The sequence below is a fragment of the Elephas maximus genome, chromosome 21, assembly GCF_024166365.1.
Source record: "Elephas maximus indicus isolate mEleMax1 chromosome 21, mEleMax1 primary haplotype, whole genome shotgun sequence".
In the NCBI taxonomy this organism is placed as follows: domain Eukaryota; kingdom Metazoa; phylum Chordata; class Mammalia; order Proboscidea; family Elephantidae; genus Elephas; species Elephas maximus.
Window position 1 is genome coordinate 82,729,949 of NC_064839.1, and position 20,001 is coordinate 82,749,949.

Genomic DNA, 20,001 nt, shown 5'->3' on the forward strand with positions numbered 1-20,001 from the left:
TATCACAATCAAAACCTGGGAGGAACTGGGTCAGACGCCTTCCTATTAGCTCCTCACCCTGTCCACCTCTGGAAAGTGGGAGAGTGGAAGCCAGGTAAAAATGTGTCTTTCTCCACATACAAGGTGCCTTGTTCGTCAGAACACCTGCACGAACAGGAAGAGTCTAGACCCATACCTAACCGCATCCCAGGGATATGAGAGTGGTTGCCCTTAAGTCCTCCTGAATGCAAGGCTGTAGGGAGTTAACACTGAAAACACATGAAAAGAGATATAGAACTCCAAGGAGTTTTACCCACAGACTCCTAAAAGGTTGCTATTATCGATCCCTTTGTAAAATTTTATGACAGCCACAAGAATAAACAAAATCTGCTGCTACTGTGTACACTAGCACTGGTGGTCCAGGGCGCTCAAACTCTGTTTCCACAGGATGTCTTACTTATTCTCCATACTCACAAATTTCTCCTCCTTCCTGTGCTCTGGGTTGCTCTGCCCTGTGAATTACGTCTAAGTCTCTTCCTTTTCTACCTTAATAAAATTTCCTTGCCCTCAAACTAGAGGGGGATAGGATAGGAGTGTAAAGGTAGTGAACAACACATATTTAGCTTGTCCTTTGCAGAACACTCTTGGGCCATGGTGGTATAGTTCCTGGCTTATTTTTTTTGTTGTTGCAGGGTAGGGGGAACTTCTGCCCTGAATATTTGATTAGGGCCTGGGATCATTTCCTGAGGTACATTTCTCCCTGCACAGCTCCATAACACCATTGGGTGGGATGCTAAAGAGTCTGTTTACAATAATAAATCTCTGAAGACTTGAGGTGGGACACTGTGAACTCTTCGCCACTGATCAGTTTTTCAGTTGGCTGCTTCATCTACCTGACAGGAAGACTTGAACTACTGCCATTTTTAAATTGCACTTCTAAATATTGGCTTAATGGCGAGACTCAAAGTGTCATAACACAGCTCAGTGGAGCAATGCAGATTTTCCAGACCTCAGAGAGAGGTCTGCACAATATCCTGTGGGGCATGGAGAAGGAAAAGGAGAATTTAAGAAGAAAAATAAAACCAAGTCATGTTTTGAAGAGAAGCCACTGCACTTCACTTAATCTTGCAGAGACAAATGAATACTTACTGAGCTATTGCTGTAGCTGGAGGAACCAAGGTGAAGGGAGAAAGGACAGTGGTGACCATTAATCACTCAGCCGCTGACCAGTGAGAATGGAGGGTGCCAGAACACCCCAAGCTGGGCTGGGCAGCAGGGCCTTCGGAGACGGCTAGATCTCACAGAGCTTTTATTTGTATATCCACTTTAGAAAGACTAAACAGTGTCTATGAAACAAAAGCTTTTTGTTCTAATTTCTGTCAAGACTTCAATATAGTCAGATCTTTAGCTAATCTTTATTTATGTCATTGAATAAATTCCAGGAGATCACCTTTTTTAGATTCTTCCCTCCTGATAGGGCAATTGACACTGTAATTGATCTTGAGTGTGTTTGTCACACTACAAAGGAAGTGAATGGACCTTTCTTGCTCTTAAGGAGCTGATTCAGAGCAGTAATGAGATTTTTTTTACATGCAAATTAGCTTTGAGATTTTGTAGTTGCTCAGTGACATATATATTCAAGTTGTTTATTATTACTAAAGCTCTAGATTCTCCAGGATGAGATAAAAAAAAATGTCCTGTAATACTGCAGACAGAAGTCTGAAATATGGTGACTGCCACTTCTTTAAAGTCTCTCTGGACCTTGCCATGAGTGTTGGCATCCATGGCTATGCAAAAGGCAAGCCACAGGGGGTCATATGTGGAAGAGGCAGCGATGGCTTGAGGCTGTAGGGGAGATGCTCTTCAGAGCATGAAGACATAGAAAGTTAAACTAATCAGATGGCATGCAAGATAAGTATTTATGGCATGAAGGCAGTATTCATCTGGACAGTTCTTGGATTTGTTTTAGGCAGTCCCTAAGGCAGTGTGGCTACTCTATCCCTCTCCAAAGCCTATGTATGTGTGCCCTTATGCTTGTTGATAATATTGCTTCTGAGAATGACCTCTAAGTGCAATAACATGTTTTGGCTTTAGATCTCATCACATTAGGCTCACCCTGAGCTTGGCTCCTCGTGCAAGCATGATAGCCTGGTTGATGTGTCCACTTGCTTCCTTAATCAAAGGTCCGTTTAAGGTAATGAGTCCTCCTAAATCCTTCCCTTGCTTGAAAGCTTCCTCTCCTGTAGCTGAGATGGCTGCTATGGAAGGGAATCTTCTGAAGGAACTCTGCAGGAATCCCCCCTGAAATGTTCTGATGGTGGAGCCAACCTGTGTCTCTTTGTTCTGCCCAGTTTTTAATTAATGCAACCTGCCCAAGCCTTCAGGAGCTCACCTATGGGTATCAGTTGCTGCGGTGTGGCAGCTTTTACATCATCTACCACACCCACAGCTCTGTCAGCCACCTGTGGGTCTGCTTTCCATGGTCTCCATCTGGCTGTGTTCTATGCTCCTTCAAGAGCTGGCACAGCCTTGAGTGCCCCCAGCAACTCTCCCCATGATCACCTTTAACCAGCACCCTCCATACTCAGTGTGGCCATCTGTGATTCAGCCTTGTTTACTCATCCTTCTCTCTACTCTCCCCCATCCTGGCCTACCACCTCCCCCACAACTCATTACACTTTCATAATTCTCTCAGGCTACTTCTGCCCTCCAACCCAGAGCAATTAGCTCCCTTCATTAAAGACTGAGCCTTCCTGTTGTAAGAAATGGTAAGTTGGGTATCTTGTTATCACCGAATCCTCTCATCCTTAATGAAAGATTTCTGACTGTCAAGATGAAAGTACCCTGAGGACTTCTCTCAGCAGCCAGGGCAGCCTGCAGATTACTTACCTCATTGCAGTAAGTAAAGTGGCTTCTTTTCTCATTGATCTAGGACACGTGGGGGGAGGATTAACACAAAGGGACTTCATTTAATGCAGTACCAAAAAGTTGTAAGTGCCTTGGATCCTCTTCAGTATTGCAGGGGAGCTCAAAATCTATAGAAATGGTACGCCAAAATATTTTCTAAAGCAAATATTGTTAGTCGTCCATCAAATTGGCTCTGACTCGTAGCGACCCTATGTACAACAGAACAAAACATCGCCTGGTTCTGCACCATCCTCACAATCACGGCTGCTATGTTTGAGCACATTGTTGTAGCCACAGTGTCAATCTATCTCACTGAAGGTCTTCCTCTTTTTCTCTGACCCTCTAAAGCAAATAACCATCCTTTAATTTAGCTCTTCTGTATATCTAAAATTTTGCAGATGGAAAAGCATGTTACACTGTAACAATATTGCTGAATGAAGGTATCTTGTTTATTGCTACTATAATAGAAATACCACAAGAGGTGGCTTTACCAGAAATTTATTTTCTCACAGTTTAGGAGGCTAGAAGTCCTAATTCAGGGAACCAGTTCTAGGGGAAGGCTTTCTCTGTCATCTCTTGGGGAAGGTCCTTGTCTCTTAAGCTTCTGTTCCTTGACTTCTTGGTGATCTTCTTGTGGTATGGCATCTATCTTCCTTCATCTGTGCTTGCCTAATCTTCTCCTTTTATATCTCAAAAGAGACTAACTTTGGAGGTTGGGCCAAGTTGGCAGAATAGCCAGATGCTTCTGGTGATCCCTCTTACAGCAAAGACAAAAAAAAATCAAATGAAACGATTATATTTATGACAAGCTAGGAGCCCTGAACAACAAAGGCAAAGTTAGGAAACAGACTGAGCAGTAGGGGGAGAGAGAGGTGGTTCAGAAGTAGAGAGGAGTTCCTGGACCTGAATCACTGGGATCCCTTAGGCACCACACCTGGGAGCGGGTGTGTTGGGCTGGTGGTAGTATTCAGTCACCATTTCCTCAGGGAGAAGCAGCCAGCTGGATAGCCTAATCATACCTCTGGAACCAGAAAAAGAATAGCGCTCTTGGCAAAAGCTAAGTACTTGACTGTATTTTACCATACCCCCTGCCCCCAAGCCAGCTTCAGTGGCTGTTGATTTCCCTGGGCCTGAGATAGGCCATCTGAGCACCCTGAGCCATGCTCATGGACTTGGAGAAGGAATAAAATTTCAACACGGGGAAAAGATAATTAGCCAGCTCCACTATATTAAGTACTAACCTGGGGAGCTCAGGACTGGAGCAGCTCCTGTCCAGGCATAAACAGTCTGTAGACTTTAAATACCTTTCCCCTCTGCGTGGACCTGTGTGGGCCTATTTCAGAAGAATAGGCTCTTGCTGGCAGACTGCAACTATTTAAGCTGTGCAGTGGAGAGGTGGGTGTTTGATATTTGATACCGCTTTGCCTATTAAACAGGGTCCTCGCCTACCCACATCAGGGGCATAAGGACTGGTGGCTCCACGCAGGTCACCCAGCCACCCACAACAGGGGTCCAAGGATAACTAGTAGCTCCCAGTCCTTACAACCAAAAGCATTGGATGCCCATGGTCTGTCTGCAGAACTCAGCCACCTGTATGCTCTAGGGAAAAGGGAAGCACTTTCCTCAGAGACACTTGGGGGATGGCTCTCAACCCCCTGCCTTGTTCAGAGCATGACCCCCTGCTGCAACCAGATACCAGTACCTACACCAAACACCCCAGCCCCACAAAGACTGTAGGACAGAGCCTGTACCACACACTTGATGACCAGCTACCTGGACACCTGAGCTGAATCCACACAAGAAAACTGAATGGACTCATCAGCTCATATAACTGATAACACCTCTAGCCATCTGGTGACAGGATGTCAGAGCTCCAAAGGCAAAAATAATCAAGCTGGCTCACTCAAGCAACCCATCTGGGCATATCAAAACAAAACAAAGCAAGAAACTAGGATATAATAACCTAATACAATAACATATAGATGGCTCGGAGACAACAGTCAATATCAAGTCACATAACAAAACAGAGCATGATTGGCTCAACAAGTTCTCAAAACAAAGAATCAAGGGATCTTCTAGATTAAAGTGCCTTCCTGGAATTACCAGATGCACAATACAAATGATTAATATGCAGAACCCTTCAAAACATCAGGAAGGAAATGAGGCAATATGCAGAACAAGCCAAAGAACGCACAGATAAAGCAGTTGAAGAAATTAAAAAGGTTATTTAGGAAAGTAATGAAAAATTTAATAAGCTGGAAAAATCCATAGACAGCAATCAGAAATTCAGAAGATTAACAATAAAATTACAGAAGTAGGCAACTCAATAGAAAGTCAGAGGAGCAGAATTGAGCAAGTGGAAAGCAGAATTACGAACTTGAAGATAAAGCACTTGGCACCAATATATTTGAAAAAAATCAGATAAAAGAATTAAAAAAGAAGAAGAAGAAAGCTTAAGAATCATGTGGGACTCTCAAGAGAAAAAACCTACGAATGATTGGAGTACCAGAACAGGGAGGGGTAACAGAAAATACAGAGAGAATTGTTGAAGATTTATTGGCAGAAAACTTCCCTGATATTGTGAAAGATGAGAAGATATTTATCCAAGATGCTCATCAAACTCCACATATGGTAGATTTTAAAAGAAAGTCACCAAGACATATTATAATCAAACTTGCCAAGACCAAAGATAAAGAGAGAATTTTAAGAACAGCTAGGGATAAATGAAAAGTCACCTACAAAGGAGAATCAATAAGAATAAGCTCGGACTACTCAGCAGAGACCATGCAGGCAAGAAGGCAATAGGATGACTAACATAAAGCATTGATGGAAAAAAATTGCCAGCCAAGAATCATATATCCAGCAAAACTGTCTCTCAAATATGAAGGTGAAATTAGGACATTTCCAGATAAGCAGAAGTTTAGGGAATTTGTAAAAACCAAACCAAAACTATGAGAAATACTAAAGGGAGTTCTTTGGTTAGAAAATCAATAATATCAGGTATCAACCCAAGACGAGGACACTGGACAGAGCAATCAGATGTCAACAAAGACAGGGAAATCACAAAAATAAATCAAGATACAAAAACACTCAAAACAGAGAAACGGCGATGTTATTATGTAAAAGAAGACAATATTAAAACAATAAAGAGGGACTAAGACATGTAGTCACAGGTCTTTCCTATGGATAGGAAGACAAGACGATACAAAGAAATAAAAGCTAGGTTTAAATTTAGAAAAATAGGGGTAAATATTAAGGTAACCACAAAGGAGACAAACTATCCTACACATCAAAATAAAATACAAGAAAAAAACAGGAGACTCAGCAGAAACAAATCAACAACAACAAGTATGAGGAAAAGACAATATGTAAAGATGAACTACTCAGCACAAAAAAATCAAGTGGGAAAAAGAAACTGTCAACAACACAGAAAGTAAGACATCGAAATGATAGCACTAAATTCATAAAAAAAATACCCATAATTACGCTGAATGTAAATAGTCTAAATGCACCAATGAAGAGACAGAGAATGGCAGAATGGATTAAAAAACATGATCCATCTATATGCTGCCAACAGGAGACACACCTTAGACTTAGAGACACAAACAAACTAAAACTCAAAGGATGGAAAAAATGTATCAAGCAAACAACAATCAAAAAACAGCAGGAGTGGCAATATTAACTTCTGACAAAATAACCTTTAAAGTTAACCCCATCATAAAGGATAAGGAAGGACACTAATGATTAAAGAGACAATATACCAAGAGGATATAACCACGTTAAATATTTATGTACCCAATGACAGAGCTGCAAGATACATAAAACAAACTCTAAGCTCATTGAAAAGTGAGATAGACATCTCCACAGTAATAGTAGGAGACTTCAACACATCACTTTCAGTGAAGGACAGGGCAACCAGAAAGAAGCTCAATAAAGACATGGAAGATCTAAATGTCACAATCAACCAGCCTGACATCATAGACATGTACAGAACACTCCACCCAACAGCAGCCAAGTATACTTTCTTTTCTAGTGCACACAGAATATTCTCTAGAATAGACCACATATTAGGTCATAAAGCAAGCCTTAGCAGAATGCAAAATATCGAAATATTACAAAGCATCTTCTCTGACCATAAGGCCATAAAAGTAGAAATCAATAACAGAAAAAGTAGGGACAAGAAATCAAACACTTGAAAATTGAACAATATCCTGCTCAAAAAAGACTGGGTTATAGAAGACATTAAGGATGGAATAAAGAAATTCAGAGAATCCAATGAGAATGAAAACACTTCCTATCAGAACCTTTGGGACACAGCAAAAGCAATGCTCAGAGGTCAATTTATACCAATAAATGCACACATCCAAAAAGAAGAACGGGCCCAAATCAAAGAATTATCCCTACAACTTGAACAAATAGAAAGAGAGCAACAAAAGAAACCCTCAGGCACCAGAAGGAAGCAAATAATAAAAATTAGAGCAGGCTTAAAGGAAATAGAAAACAGAAGAAAAACTGAAAGAATGAACAAGACCAAAAGCTGGTTCTTTGAAAAAATTAACAAAATTGATAAACCATTGGCCGAACTGACAAAAGAAAAACAGAACAAGAAGCAAATAACCCGAATAAGAAATGAGGCGAGTGATATTACAACAGAGCCAACTGAAATTAAAAGAACCATATCACATTACTATGAAAAATTGTACCTTAATGAATTTGAAAACCTAGAAGAAATGGATAAATTCCTAGAAACCCACTACCTTCCTAAACTAACACACACAGAGGCAGAACAACTAAATAGACCCATAACAAAAGATGAGGTTGAAAAGGTAATTTAAAAAACTCCCATCAGAAAAAACGCTGGCCCAGATGGCTTCACGGAAGAATTCTATGGAACTTTCAGAGAAGAATTACTACTAAAGGTATTTCAGAGCATAAAGAGGTCGGAATACTCCCAAACTCATTCTATGAAGCCAGCATATCCCTGATGCCAAAACCAGGTAAAGACACCACAAAAAAAGAAAATTACAAACCTAGATCCCACATGAACTTAGATGCAAAAATCCTCAATAAAATTCTAACCAATAGAATTCAACAACATATCAAAAAAATAATTCACCATGATTAAGTGGGATTCATAAGAGGTATGCAGGGATGATTCAACATTAGAAAAACAATTAATGTAGTGCATCATATAAATAAAACAAAAGACAAGAACCAGATGATTTTATCAATTAATGCAGAAAAGGCATTTGACAAAGCTCAACACCCATTCATGATAAAAACTCTCAGCAAAATAGGAATAGAAGGAAAATTCCGCAGCATAATAAAGGGCATTTACACACAGCCAACAGCCAACAGCCAACAGCCAACATCAGCCTAAACGGAGAGATTCTGAAAGCATTCCCCTTGTGATTGGGAACCAGACAAGGATGCCCTTTATCGCCACTCTTATTCAACACTGTGCTGGAGGTCCTAGCCAGAGCAATTAGGCTAGATAAAGAAATAGAGGGCATCCAGATTGGCAAGGAAGAAGTAAAAGTATCTCTATTTGCAGATGACATGATCTTATACACAGAAAACCCTAAAGAATCCTCAAGAAAACTACTGAAACTAACAGAAGAGTTCAGCAGAGTATCAGGATACAAGATAAACATACAAAACTTAGTTGAATTCCTCTACACCAACAAAAAGAATATCGAAGAGGAAATCACCCAATCAATACCATTTACAGTAGCCCCCCCCAAGAAGTTAAAAAACAGGAATAAATCTTACCAGATATGTAAAAGACTTATATAAAGAAAACTACAAAACACTTCTGTAAGAAACCAAAAGAGACCTACATAAGTGGAAAAACATACCTTGCTTATGGACAGGAAGACTTAACATTATAAAAATGTCTATTCTACCGAAAGTGATCTATATATAGATTTAATGCAATTCTGATCCAAATCCCAATGACATATTTTAATGAGATGGAGAAACAAATCACCAACTTCATATGGAAAGGAAAGAGGCCCCGGATAAGTAAAGCATTACTGAAAAATAAGAGCAAAGTGGGAGGTCTTACTCTACCTGATTTTTGCGCCTATTATACCGCCACAGTAGTCCAAACAGCCTGGTACTGGTACAACAACAGATACATAGACCAGTGGAACAGAATTGAGAATCCAGACATAAATCCATCCACATATAAGTGGTTGATATTTAACAAAGGCCCCAAAACTTGTTAAATGGGAAAAAGACAGTCTTTTTAACAAATGGTGTTGGCATAGCTGGATATCCATCTGCAAAAAAATGAAACAAGACCCATACCTCACACTGTGCACAAAAATGAGCTCAAAATGGATCAGAGACCTAAAGATAAAATGTAAAACAATAAAGATCATGGAAGAAAAAATAGGGACAACATTAGGTGCCGTAATGCATGGCATAAACAGTATACAAAACATCACTAACGATACAGAAGAAAAACTAGATAACTGGGAGCTCCTAAAAATCAAACACCTATGCTTCACCAAAAGAGTAAAAAGATTACCTACAGACTGGAAAAAAGTTTTAAGCTATGACATTTCTGACCAGTGCCTGATCTCTAAAATGTACATGATACTGCAAAAACTCAACTGCAAAAAGACAAATAACCCAATTGAAAAATGGGGAAAAGATATGAACAGGCACTTTGCTAAAAAAAAACATTCAGGTAGCTAACAGATACTTGAGGAAATGCTCACGATCATTAGCCATGAGAGAAATGCAAATCAAAGCTACAATGAGATTCCATTTCACTCCAACAAGGCTGGCATTAATCCAAAAAATACAAAATAATAAATGTTGGAGAGGTTGTGGAGAGACTGGAACACTTATACGCTGCTGGTCGGTGCAACCACTTTGGAAATCGACTTGGCACTTCCTTAAAAAACTAAAAATAGAACCACCATACAATCCAGGAATCCCACTCCTTGGAATATATCCTAGAGAAAGAAGAGCCTCTACATGAACAGATACATGCACGCTCATGTTTATTGCAGCACTGTTTATAATAGCAAAAAGATGGAAGCAACCAAAGGGCCCATTAATGGATGAAAGGATAAATAAATTATGGTATATTCACACAATGGAATATTACACACCGATAAAGAGCAATGATCAATCCGTGAAACTTTTCATAACATGGAGGAATCTGGAAAGATTGGACTGGACTATGGGATAGACAATGATACTGGTAAAGAATGAGCTTCTTGGATCAAGTACATTCATGAGACTATGATGGCATCTCCTGTCTGAAGGGGAGATGAGAATGTAGAGGGGGTCAGAAGCTGGCCAAAAGGACAAGAAAGAGAGAGTGGAGGGAAGGAGTGTGCTGTCTCTTTAGGGGAAGAGCAATTAGGAGTATATAGCAAGGTGTTTATAAATTTTTGTATGAGAGTCTGACTTGATTTGTAAACTTTCACTTAAAGCACAATAAAAATTAAAAAAGAAAAAGCCTTCACTCCAAACAAAAATAAAACTTGAAAAAGGAAAAAAAAAGAGAGATTGACTCAAGACACACCCTACACTAATACTGCCTTATTACCATAACAAAGAGAACCCATTCTGAAATGGGGTTATAACCACAGGTATAAAAAGTGGTATACCAAAAAAAAAAAAACCAAACCCAGTGCCGTCGAGTTGATTCCGACTCATAGCGACCCTATAGGGATTAGTATACACAACACATATTTTGAGGGGACAAAATGCAATCCTTACCAGAAGGGAATCAGGAAATGGCATATGTGTCTGATATTACGTTAGGAAGTTCAAAACAAAGTAAAAAGATACCCATAAGGCATATTTGTTAAACAAAGATTCCATTCTTCAAGCTATGGCTTGGTCTTTGAACAGGATGTCTACGGCCTTTGTCCTCAAAGAGGCCTCATGGTGTTCTGGGATTTGGAAGGCTGGAGGGGCCTGGATGTTAATACACTCACCTGGCCAGTAGTACATGTAGACCTTCCTCTTGGCCTTGGTCAGAGTTACCCACAGAGGTTCTGATCCATTCCACCAGATAGGCATCAGGCTGTCTCTGTTGACCCCAATGTCAAATGACTTGTTGGTGCTGGGGTCCCACATATAGTTCCCAATCATCTGGTGGACTTCACAATGGCGGCCTACATTGATGAAAGCACAAAGCTGTCAGGTTATTGTTTTGTGTGTTTGTTTTATTATAAAAACCATTCATAATAATTTAGGAAGTACAGAATAGCACGAAGATTTGCTATTCATTTCTTTTTATCATAGACATTTCTTCTCTCCCAGACTGTACCGCACAGGCAAAAAAATCCAGTGAGATGTCCAATAATTGGCTGAAGATGGGGCCATTTTGAGTGAAGTTAATCTGTCAAATCCAAAGCTGTTTTAAGTTAAACTGAGAGCGTCATGTGCAGAATTTAACCCATTGTTCATGGTTTAAAGTCTAGATATGAATCACTATGGAAATAGTATATTCCCATGGGACTTCAGTTACGCTCTCACCTCACAGTGCTCACAGCACCCCTCCCAACCTCTCCTCCCACAAGAGTAGAAATCTAGTTGTTGTGGACTTTTTTCCTTTCCTGGAGTTGTCACTTCAGCATTGCCCAATGATAAGACCTATGACATTTGGGACTGAATGGTGAAAAATAAACTCATCTTTGGAAAACTAAGCAAGAAATCAACCTTCTACATGGAGTGTTATATAGAAATGAGGTTGGCTATATTAGACACAGTTCAGTCCCAGAAGAGAAGCCAGAAGGCAAAGATGCAAGCACTTGGACACTTTTGAAACATTAGCTTAAATTATTTATTTTGGAGCAACCTGTTACATCTTTAAAGTAAAAATAACAAGAACATTGGCAAGTGCATCCAAAATTGCTGCAATTTTAGTGAGAGTCATTTGGCACCAGGATCAAGCATGCTTCACCGAGCTCCCTAACTCTGCCTAATCAAAGCTGCTTTTTTTGCTTTCTGTTTGTTTGCTGTTGTTTCTTTTTATCCCTCTACCTATTTTATTTTTAAACAAAAATAAGGAGAGACCATAAAGTACAATTTTGAAAATTTGGAGACCAAAAATAACCATAAAGGAAAAACTTTTTTTTTTTTTTTTAGTCACAGCAACCTAGGCTGTTTGTAAATCGTACTTTGAATTTAAAATGTGGAGATCCAAACAAAAGGGTTTTTACACACAGCTGTACAGTTAGCTTTTTACCTTAACCAGAGCTTTCACATGTGGACTCATAACATTAAAGGAGAAAATAAAACAAGAGCTTTGGGTAATTTCTCCAATGGTTAAGAAACTTACTATTTTATCTATCCCTTCAACTAACATTTATTCAATGTTCCTATGTACAATAAGGAGCCCTGGTGGTGCAACAGTTAAGCACTCAGCTGCTGACCGAAATGTTGCTGGTTCAAACCCACCCAGCAGTTCCATAGGAGGGAAGACCTGGTGATCTGCTTCAGTAAAGGTTACAGCCTAGAAAACCCCATGCGGAAGTTCTCCTCTGTCATATGGGGTCACTGTGAGTTGAGATTGACTGCTTCCTTAAAGATTACAGCCTTGGAAACCTCGTAGGGTTGCTATGAGTCAGAATAAACTCAATGGCAATGAGTGGGGTTTTGGTTTGGTGTGTATGAGAGACAGAGACAGAAACAAAGAGACAGACAGGCAGACAGAAAGAGAGAGTTGAAAGACTCAACACCTCCTCAAAGGCTGGAGGTAATGCTCAGGAATGGAGGCTCCACCTCACTTCCTGTGGGTAACAGGTGCCTGCAGATCCTGGAACCAGCAGTAAGAGTTTCCAAGTGTAGGGCGGAGCTCTTTCAAAGAAGAAGGTCACCTCAGAGCCCTATATAGAAAGTGGGTTTTTAATATTTTGGTGGCTTGGGCCTGGAGTTGAAACGGGAGCATGTATTCTTCAAAGGCTTAATCACAGATGCTCTGCTAGTCCCCAGGGGTTGCCCCTTGTTCCGGGAAGAGTTGCCTTTTGTGGAAGCCAGCAGGGGGAGGTGCGCTCCCCAGCTCGCGCAGCTGAGCTGATTTTCCTTCCATGTGTACATTCAGGCTGGCAGTGCGTGATTGTGGCAGTCTGAGCCTCCTCTTGCCGGAGCTGGTTTCCTTACCTACCCTGTCTCTCTCTTGCTTTTTATTTTTATTGTCTAGGTCAAAGTGGTGGTTGAAGGAACAGAACAAAACCCAATGTGCAGCTTCTGCAGTCCGCAGGGTTCATCTCCTGACGCATGTCTGGTTTTCTACATCTGCAGTACTTCTTGATTTTCCAGCCTGGGCTCTTCAAACAGAACTTTGCTGTGTTTGGTTATTTGGACCCTTCTCTCAAGGCTTTAGTAGAAACTTTCCTGACACTGTCACAAACCACAAATATCAGGCGGTTTTCAGGCATGGTGTAAAGAATGCTACTTCTGTCCTCCCTCCTCTTGTGGGCTGCTCCTGGCATAAGTTGCCGAATGGCAGCTCTGTGGGGCTTTAAAATTTAACCAGTTGCTGTGAGAACAATTTGACTCACGATGACCCATGTGTGTCAGGGTAGAACTGTGTTCCACAGGGTTTTCAGTGGCTGATTTTTCAGAAGTAGATTGCCAGGCCTTTCTTCTCAGGTGACTCTGGGTGAGCTGGAATAGCCAACCTTTCAGTTAGAAGCCGGCTGCTTAGCCATTCACACCCTAGGGATTACCAGGAGGGGGAGTACTCATTGTGAAAATGGGGGAAGCTTCGGCATGAAAATTTACAAATATAGCTGAAAATTTTTCTACTTACTTTTTCCTCTTATCCCCAAGACCTAGAAGTTTATAAATTTATTAACACAAAATGTGGAAATCAACTTGCCGCTTGAAGGACTTGTGAAGTCTCGAGATTGCTAGTAGCTACTCATGGCAGCAGCCAGGACAGGGGTACTACTTGCTTTTCTTAGAGAAAGCTCATGGAATAGTTCTCATATCTAGGACATCTGAAGGAGAGAGGCAGGATATGACACTTCGATTTTTTATTCCCCAAAGTCTTATTCAAGTGTGTCCTCATATAATAACCATCACTAGAAGTTTCTTGACGAGCACTCATTTCTGAACATCTGAGAAGTAGTTGGCCTTCACATCCAGTGAGAATATAGAGGATCTGTCTATTCCATCTCTACTAGATGGGTATCTATACAGTTGCTGCTACCTGGGGTGGTGCAAATGGTTAATGTGCTTTTCTGCTAACCAAAAGGTTAGAGGTTTGAATCCACCCAAAATCTCCTCAAAAGAAAGGCCTAGCAATCTACTTCCAAAAGATCAGCCATTGTAAACCCTGTGGAGCACAATTCTACACTTACATGCATGAGGTTGTCATGAGCCTGGTTTTTTACTCAGCTATTGATCAGTCTTAACTTTTTCTCATTGTTTTCATACAAAAACAAAATCCAAAGCCATTGCTGTTGAGTTGATTCTGACTCATAATGACTCTATAGGACAGAGTAGAACTGCCCCATAGGGTTTTCAAGACTGTAACCTATATGAAAAAGAACGGGCATGAGGATTGGAAGAAGACTCATTAGCAACCTGCGTTATGCAGATGGCACGACCTTGTTTGCTGAAAGTGAAGAGAATTTGAAGCACTTAGTGATGAAAATAAAAAACTATAGCCTTTGGTATGGATTGCACCTCAACACAAAGAAAACAAAAATCCTCACAACTGGACCAATAAGCAACATCATGATTAACAGAGAAAATATTGAAGTTGCCAAGGATTTCATTTTACTTGGATCCACAACCAACATTCATGGAAGCAGCAGTCAAGAAATCAAAGGATGGGAGGCTGAGCCAACATGGAGCTATAGATAGAAGCACCATGCTGTCCCTCTGCAGCAAACACCCGAAAAACTAAGTAAAACACACAAACCTCAATCCTGGAACCCTAACTACCGAATGAAAGGATAAAGAACTCAATCAAGCACCAAATAGAATAAGAAACTGATGGAGAACAGACAACAAAGAGAGCTGTGGAGTGGAGGTCCCATACCAGCTAATATGGCTGGATTCGCCATCTTGGGCTACAGCTACAGACAGGAAGTACAGGAAAGCAACTTCATGGAGCTCCCAGCAGGAGACAGAGCATCCGGTAACCAGGGATACACTCTTTCCCACTCCCTATCCTTCTTCCCTCTACATGACCCCACTGCATGCCAATGGACCATGGTTGCTTGGCCAAAGAGACACTAGCTCACTGCCTCCAGGGTCCACTGTGCCCCCACCAGGCTGGCCTCTTCAGCGCCACTTGTGTGTGTCTGTGTGTTTGTTTCTTTATTTTGTTTTTTGGGCTTTTTTTTTTTTTTTTGCTTCTCTCTCTCTCTCCCTTCCTTCTTTTCTTTTCTTCCTCCCAGCTAGCCCTATGTGCCATCCCCTCCCCTTCCTGATGGGCTGTGTGTTTGTTTTCTTTTTCTTTTTTGCCTGTCTTTTTTTTTCTCTCACTTTTCCTTCCTTTCCTTTCTCCCTCTCAGCCAGCCCTGTACAGCACCCCTGCGCTTTCTGGAGAGGCCACGTTGTACACCTCAGTTGGAGAGTCACCATGCACTGCCTCCCCGGGTCTGAGCTGCTGTCACTGACTTGTTCCCTCAGTGTCATTTTGTTTATTGTTTTTTGCTGTTGTTATTGTTTCTTTTTTCTTTTTGTTATTGTTTCTTCTCTCTTTCTCTCTGGTTTCTTTTCTTTTCTCCCATCCACCCCGCCTCATACACTGCCCCAACTTCTTGGTAGGCTATGCTGTATTGCTTAGCTGGACAGCCTCTGGCCACACGGCCTCCCTGGGTCTGCGCCACTGCCACAAGCCAGCTCCCTCAGTGCCATATTTATATTTTTCTTTACCTTTCCCCTTCTCCTTTTCTTTCTCCCTCCTACCTAGTCCATGTGCTGCCTCAGCCCTTCCTAACAGGCCATGCTGTTGTCAGCCGAATTCTGCCAGACCCCCAATGGCCAGCACCTCCACCACCATTTTTTGTTTGTTTTTAAATTTTTTCTTTCATTGTGGTTTCTTCTCACTCTTTCCCATCTTTCCTTTCCTTTCTCCCACCCGCCTAGCCTCATGTGCCACATATGCTGCTTCTCAACAGGCTGAGCCACATCACTAGGGAGCCACCAGGACACTGTCTCACAGGTCCTGCCCCACCCCCACCCACTGAATCCTACTGCACTGCCATTTTATTTATCTTTTCTTCTCATTACTTTTTTAACTTCATTTTTTGCTTTTTTTAAACTTTTTTTTTTTGTCTTTCTCTCCCTTCTTTCATCCATTTACTTGGCTCTGCACATCACATCCTCTCCTTTCCCACCTGCCTATCTACACCATGCACCATATGCCATGACACTGAGTAGCACTGATTCAGTCTCCTGAGACTTACCCTGCACTGCCCCCCAGCCCTGCTCCATCACCCCCAGTTCATGCAAAATACCCATCCCCACCCGTCCACCCTTGCTGGACCTGCTCTACTGCACCATAGTGGAGTGACCGGCCCTGCCAACCTAGACAATGTGGTGAGGAGTTTCGTGTTCACAGGCAAGCAAGCAACAAAACACACCCAGCCTGCCTGCCTAGACATAACCAAATGAAGCAAAAAAGCAGTACAAAACAATCAAATCTACAATCAATAAACAAAGAAAATAATTCCTTGATGTCCCAGAGACAGCAGACATTATCAAAGTATATTAAAAAAAAAAAAAAAAGAAACAGGAGAGGATGGCTCCAGAAAGTGAACAAAATAAAACTCCAGATGACCTTCTGTTAGAAGAAAAGACACCAGAACTACTTGATAGGGAATTCAGAACTCTAATATTCAGGTTTCTCCCACAGATTAAGGAAAATGCAGACAAAAATAAGGAAAAATTAGACAAAATCATGGAAAAGATAGGCAAAACAATGGAAGAAATCAGGAAAGTAATACAGGAACAAAATGTCAAAATAAAAAAACAACTAGAATTCATACAAAAACAACAATTAGAAATCCAAAAGGTAAACAACAAGATTTACTAAGTGGATGGGGCAATAGAAGGATTTAGGAGCAAATTCAAAGAATGGAAGAAAGGATCAGCAAAATTGAAGACAAACTCTTGGATACAAATTTGAGTAAAAATCTGAGACAAGAACCAAGAAAAAAGAAGAAACCCTGAGGAAGATGTAGGGTACAATCAAAAGCAAAGATTTGTATTTGACTGGAGTTGCAGAACAGGGGGAGAAAATGGAAAACACAGAGATGATCACTGAAGATTTGCTGACAGGAAATGTCCTTAATATCATGAAAGATGAAAAGCTGACTATCCAAGAAAATTAATGAGCCCCATATAGGATAGACCTCAAAAGAAAAACACCGAGACATATCATAATCACACTTGTTAAAACCAAAAACAAAGAACAAATCCTGAGAACAGATCAAGAAAAATGAAAAGTCGGCGGAGCCAAGATGGCGGACTAGGCAGACGCTACCTCGGATCCCTCTTACAACAAAGACACGGAAAAACAAGTGAATCGATCACATACATAACAATCTATGAACCCTGAACAACAAACACAGATTTAGAGACGGAGAACGAACTAATACAGGGAAGCAGCGATTGTTTCCAGAGCCTGGAGCCAGGGTACCAGTCAGGTACGGCACAAGCACAGAGAGCGGCTCCACCCCCCTGAACTTACCCCGGGAGGGGGACCAGCCGGTTCCACGGGCGGCGTGGGACGCAGCCGGTAGGAGAATTCCCCGGGAGGCAGTGACTGGTCTTGGAGCAGAAAGAGCAGCGTCTGAGCCGGGGAACCGTCCCGCAGGGATTTGGACTGGACGCAGGTATGGCATAAACACGGAGAGTTGCTCCACCCCCCTGAACTAACCCCGGGAAGGGGACCAGCCGGGTCGCGCGGGCGGCGTGGAACGCAGCCGGTAGGAGAAGTCCCTGGGAGGCAGCGACTGGTATTGGAGCGGGGAGAGCAGCGTCCCAGCCGGAACACTCGGTCATGGCACAAGCACGGGGACCTGCTCCACCCATCTGAACTAACCCCGGGAGGAGGCCCAACTGGTTCTCGGGAGCGGCACAACCACGTGGCTGGAGGGACGAGAAGTCGCCGGGAGGCAGCGACTGATTTTGGAGTCGAGAGTGCACCGTCCCAGTAGGGGAGCCTTGACGCTGGGCGTGGGGCTGGAAGCGGAGGATCTGACCGTGACTCCAGCGGGCCAGACGCCCCGGGGGCAATCTCCACACAGCCAGCACACATAGGCGACACGCCCCGCGGGAGTCTCAGATATAATAGTCATTCCAAGCAAGACAAGCAACTCTGGCTATATTCTGAGGTGCTACTCTCCTATCTCTCTGTTCCCTCCCCCACCCTCCCCAGGCGGCTTCATTAACATCTGAATAGCCTGAGCCAGAGGGAGAACTCTGATAGGGATCTGACTGCAGTTTTTTTTTAGCGGATTTTCTGGAAAAACTAGTTTCCCAGTGATGGCTCGGAGACAACAATCCATATCAAACCACTTAAAGAAGCAGACTATGACAGCTTCTCCAACCCCCCAAACAAAAGAATCAAAATCTTTCCCAAATGAAGATACAATCTTGGAATTATCAGATACAGAATATAAAAAACTAATTTACAGAATGCTTTTTTAATGATATCACAAATGAAATTAGGATAACTGCAGAAAAAGCCAAGGAACACACTGATAAAACTGTTGAAGAACTCAAAAAGATTATTCAAGAACATACTGGAAAAATTAATAAGTTGCAAGAATCCACAGAGAGACAACATGTAGAAATCCAAAAGATTAACAATAAAATAACAGAATTAGACACCGCACTAGGAAGTCAGAGGAGCAGACTCGAGCAATTAGAATGCAGACTGGGACATCTGGAGGACCAGGGAATCGACACCAACATAGCTGAAAAAAAATCAGATAAAAGAATTTAAAAAAATGAAGAAACCCTAAGAATTATGTGGGACTCTATCAAGAAGGATAACCTGCGGGTGATTGGAGTCCCAGAACAGGGAGGGGGGACAGAAAACACAGAGAAAATAGTTGAAGAACTCCTGACAGAAAACTTCCCTGACATCATGAAAGACGAAAGGATATCTATCCAAGAGGCTCATCGAACCCCATTTAAGATTGATACAAAAAGAAAAACACCAAGACATATTATCATCAAACTCACCAAAACCAAAGATAAACAGAAAATTTTAAAAGCAGCCAGGGAGAAAAGAAATGTTTCCTTCAAGGGAGAATCAGTAAGAATATGTTCTGACTACTCAGCAGAAACCATGCAGGCAAGAAGGGAATGGGACCACATATACAGAACACTGAAGGAGAAAAACTGCCAGCCAAGGATCATATATCCAGCAAAACTCTCTCTGAAATATGAAGGCGAAATTAAGATATTTACAGACAAACACAAGTTTAGAGAATTTGCAAAAACCAAACCAAAGCTACAAGAAATACTAAAGGATATTGTTTGGTCAGAGAACCAATAATATCAGATATCAGCACAACACAAGGTCACAAAACAGAACGTCCTGATATCAACTCAAATAGGGAAATCACAAAAACAAACAAATTAAGATTAATTTAAAAAAAAATACACATAACAGGGAATCATGGAAGTCAATAGGTAAAAGATCACAATAATCAAAAAGAGGGACTAAATACAGGAGGCATTGAACTGCCATATGGAGAGTGATACCAGGCGATATAGAACAATACAAGTTAGGTTTTTACTTACAAAAATAGGGGTAAATAATAAGGTAACCACAAAAAGGTATAACAACTCTATAACTCAAGATAAAAACCAAGAAAAACGTAACGACTCAACTAACATAAAGTCAAGCACTATGAAAATGAGGATCTCACAATTTACTAAGAAAAACGCCTCAGCACAAAAAAGTATGTGGAAAAATGAAATTGTCAACAACACACATAAAAAGGCATCAAAATGACAGCACTAAAAACTTATTTATCTATAATTACCCTGAATGTAAATGGACTAAATGCACCAATAAAGAGACAGAGAGTCACAGACTGGATAAAGAAACACGATCCATCTATATGCTGCCTACAAGAGACACACCTTAGACTTAGAGACACA

At 41.4% G+C, this 20,001-nt stretch overlaps 1 protein-coding gene across 1 annotated transcript in view; it reads right to left on the reverse strand.

Moving 5' to 3' along the window:
* The window catches only part of ENPP6 (ectonucleotide pyrophosphatase/phosphodiesterase 6), a 179,177-nt gene that overhangs the window by 98,736 nt on the left and 60,440 nt on the right, over positions 1–20,001 (reverse strand). Inside the window, exon 2 of the mRNA XM_049864731.1 lies at positions 10,851–11,030. Within this exon, the coding sequence (XP_049720688.1) occupies positions 10,851–11,030 (180 nt within the window). The remainder of the gene's footprint in view (positions 1–10,850; positions 11,031–20,001) is intronic.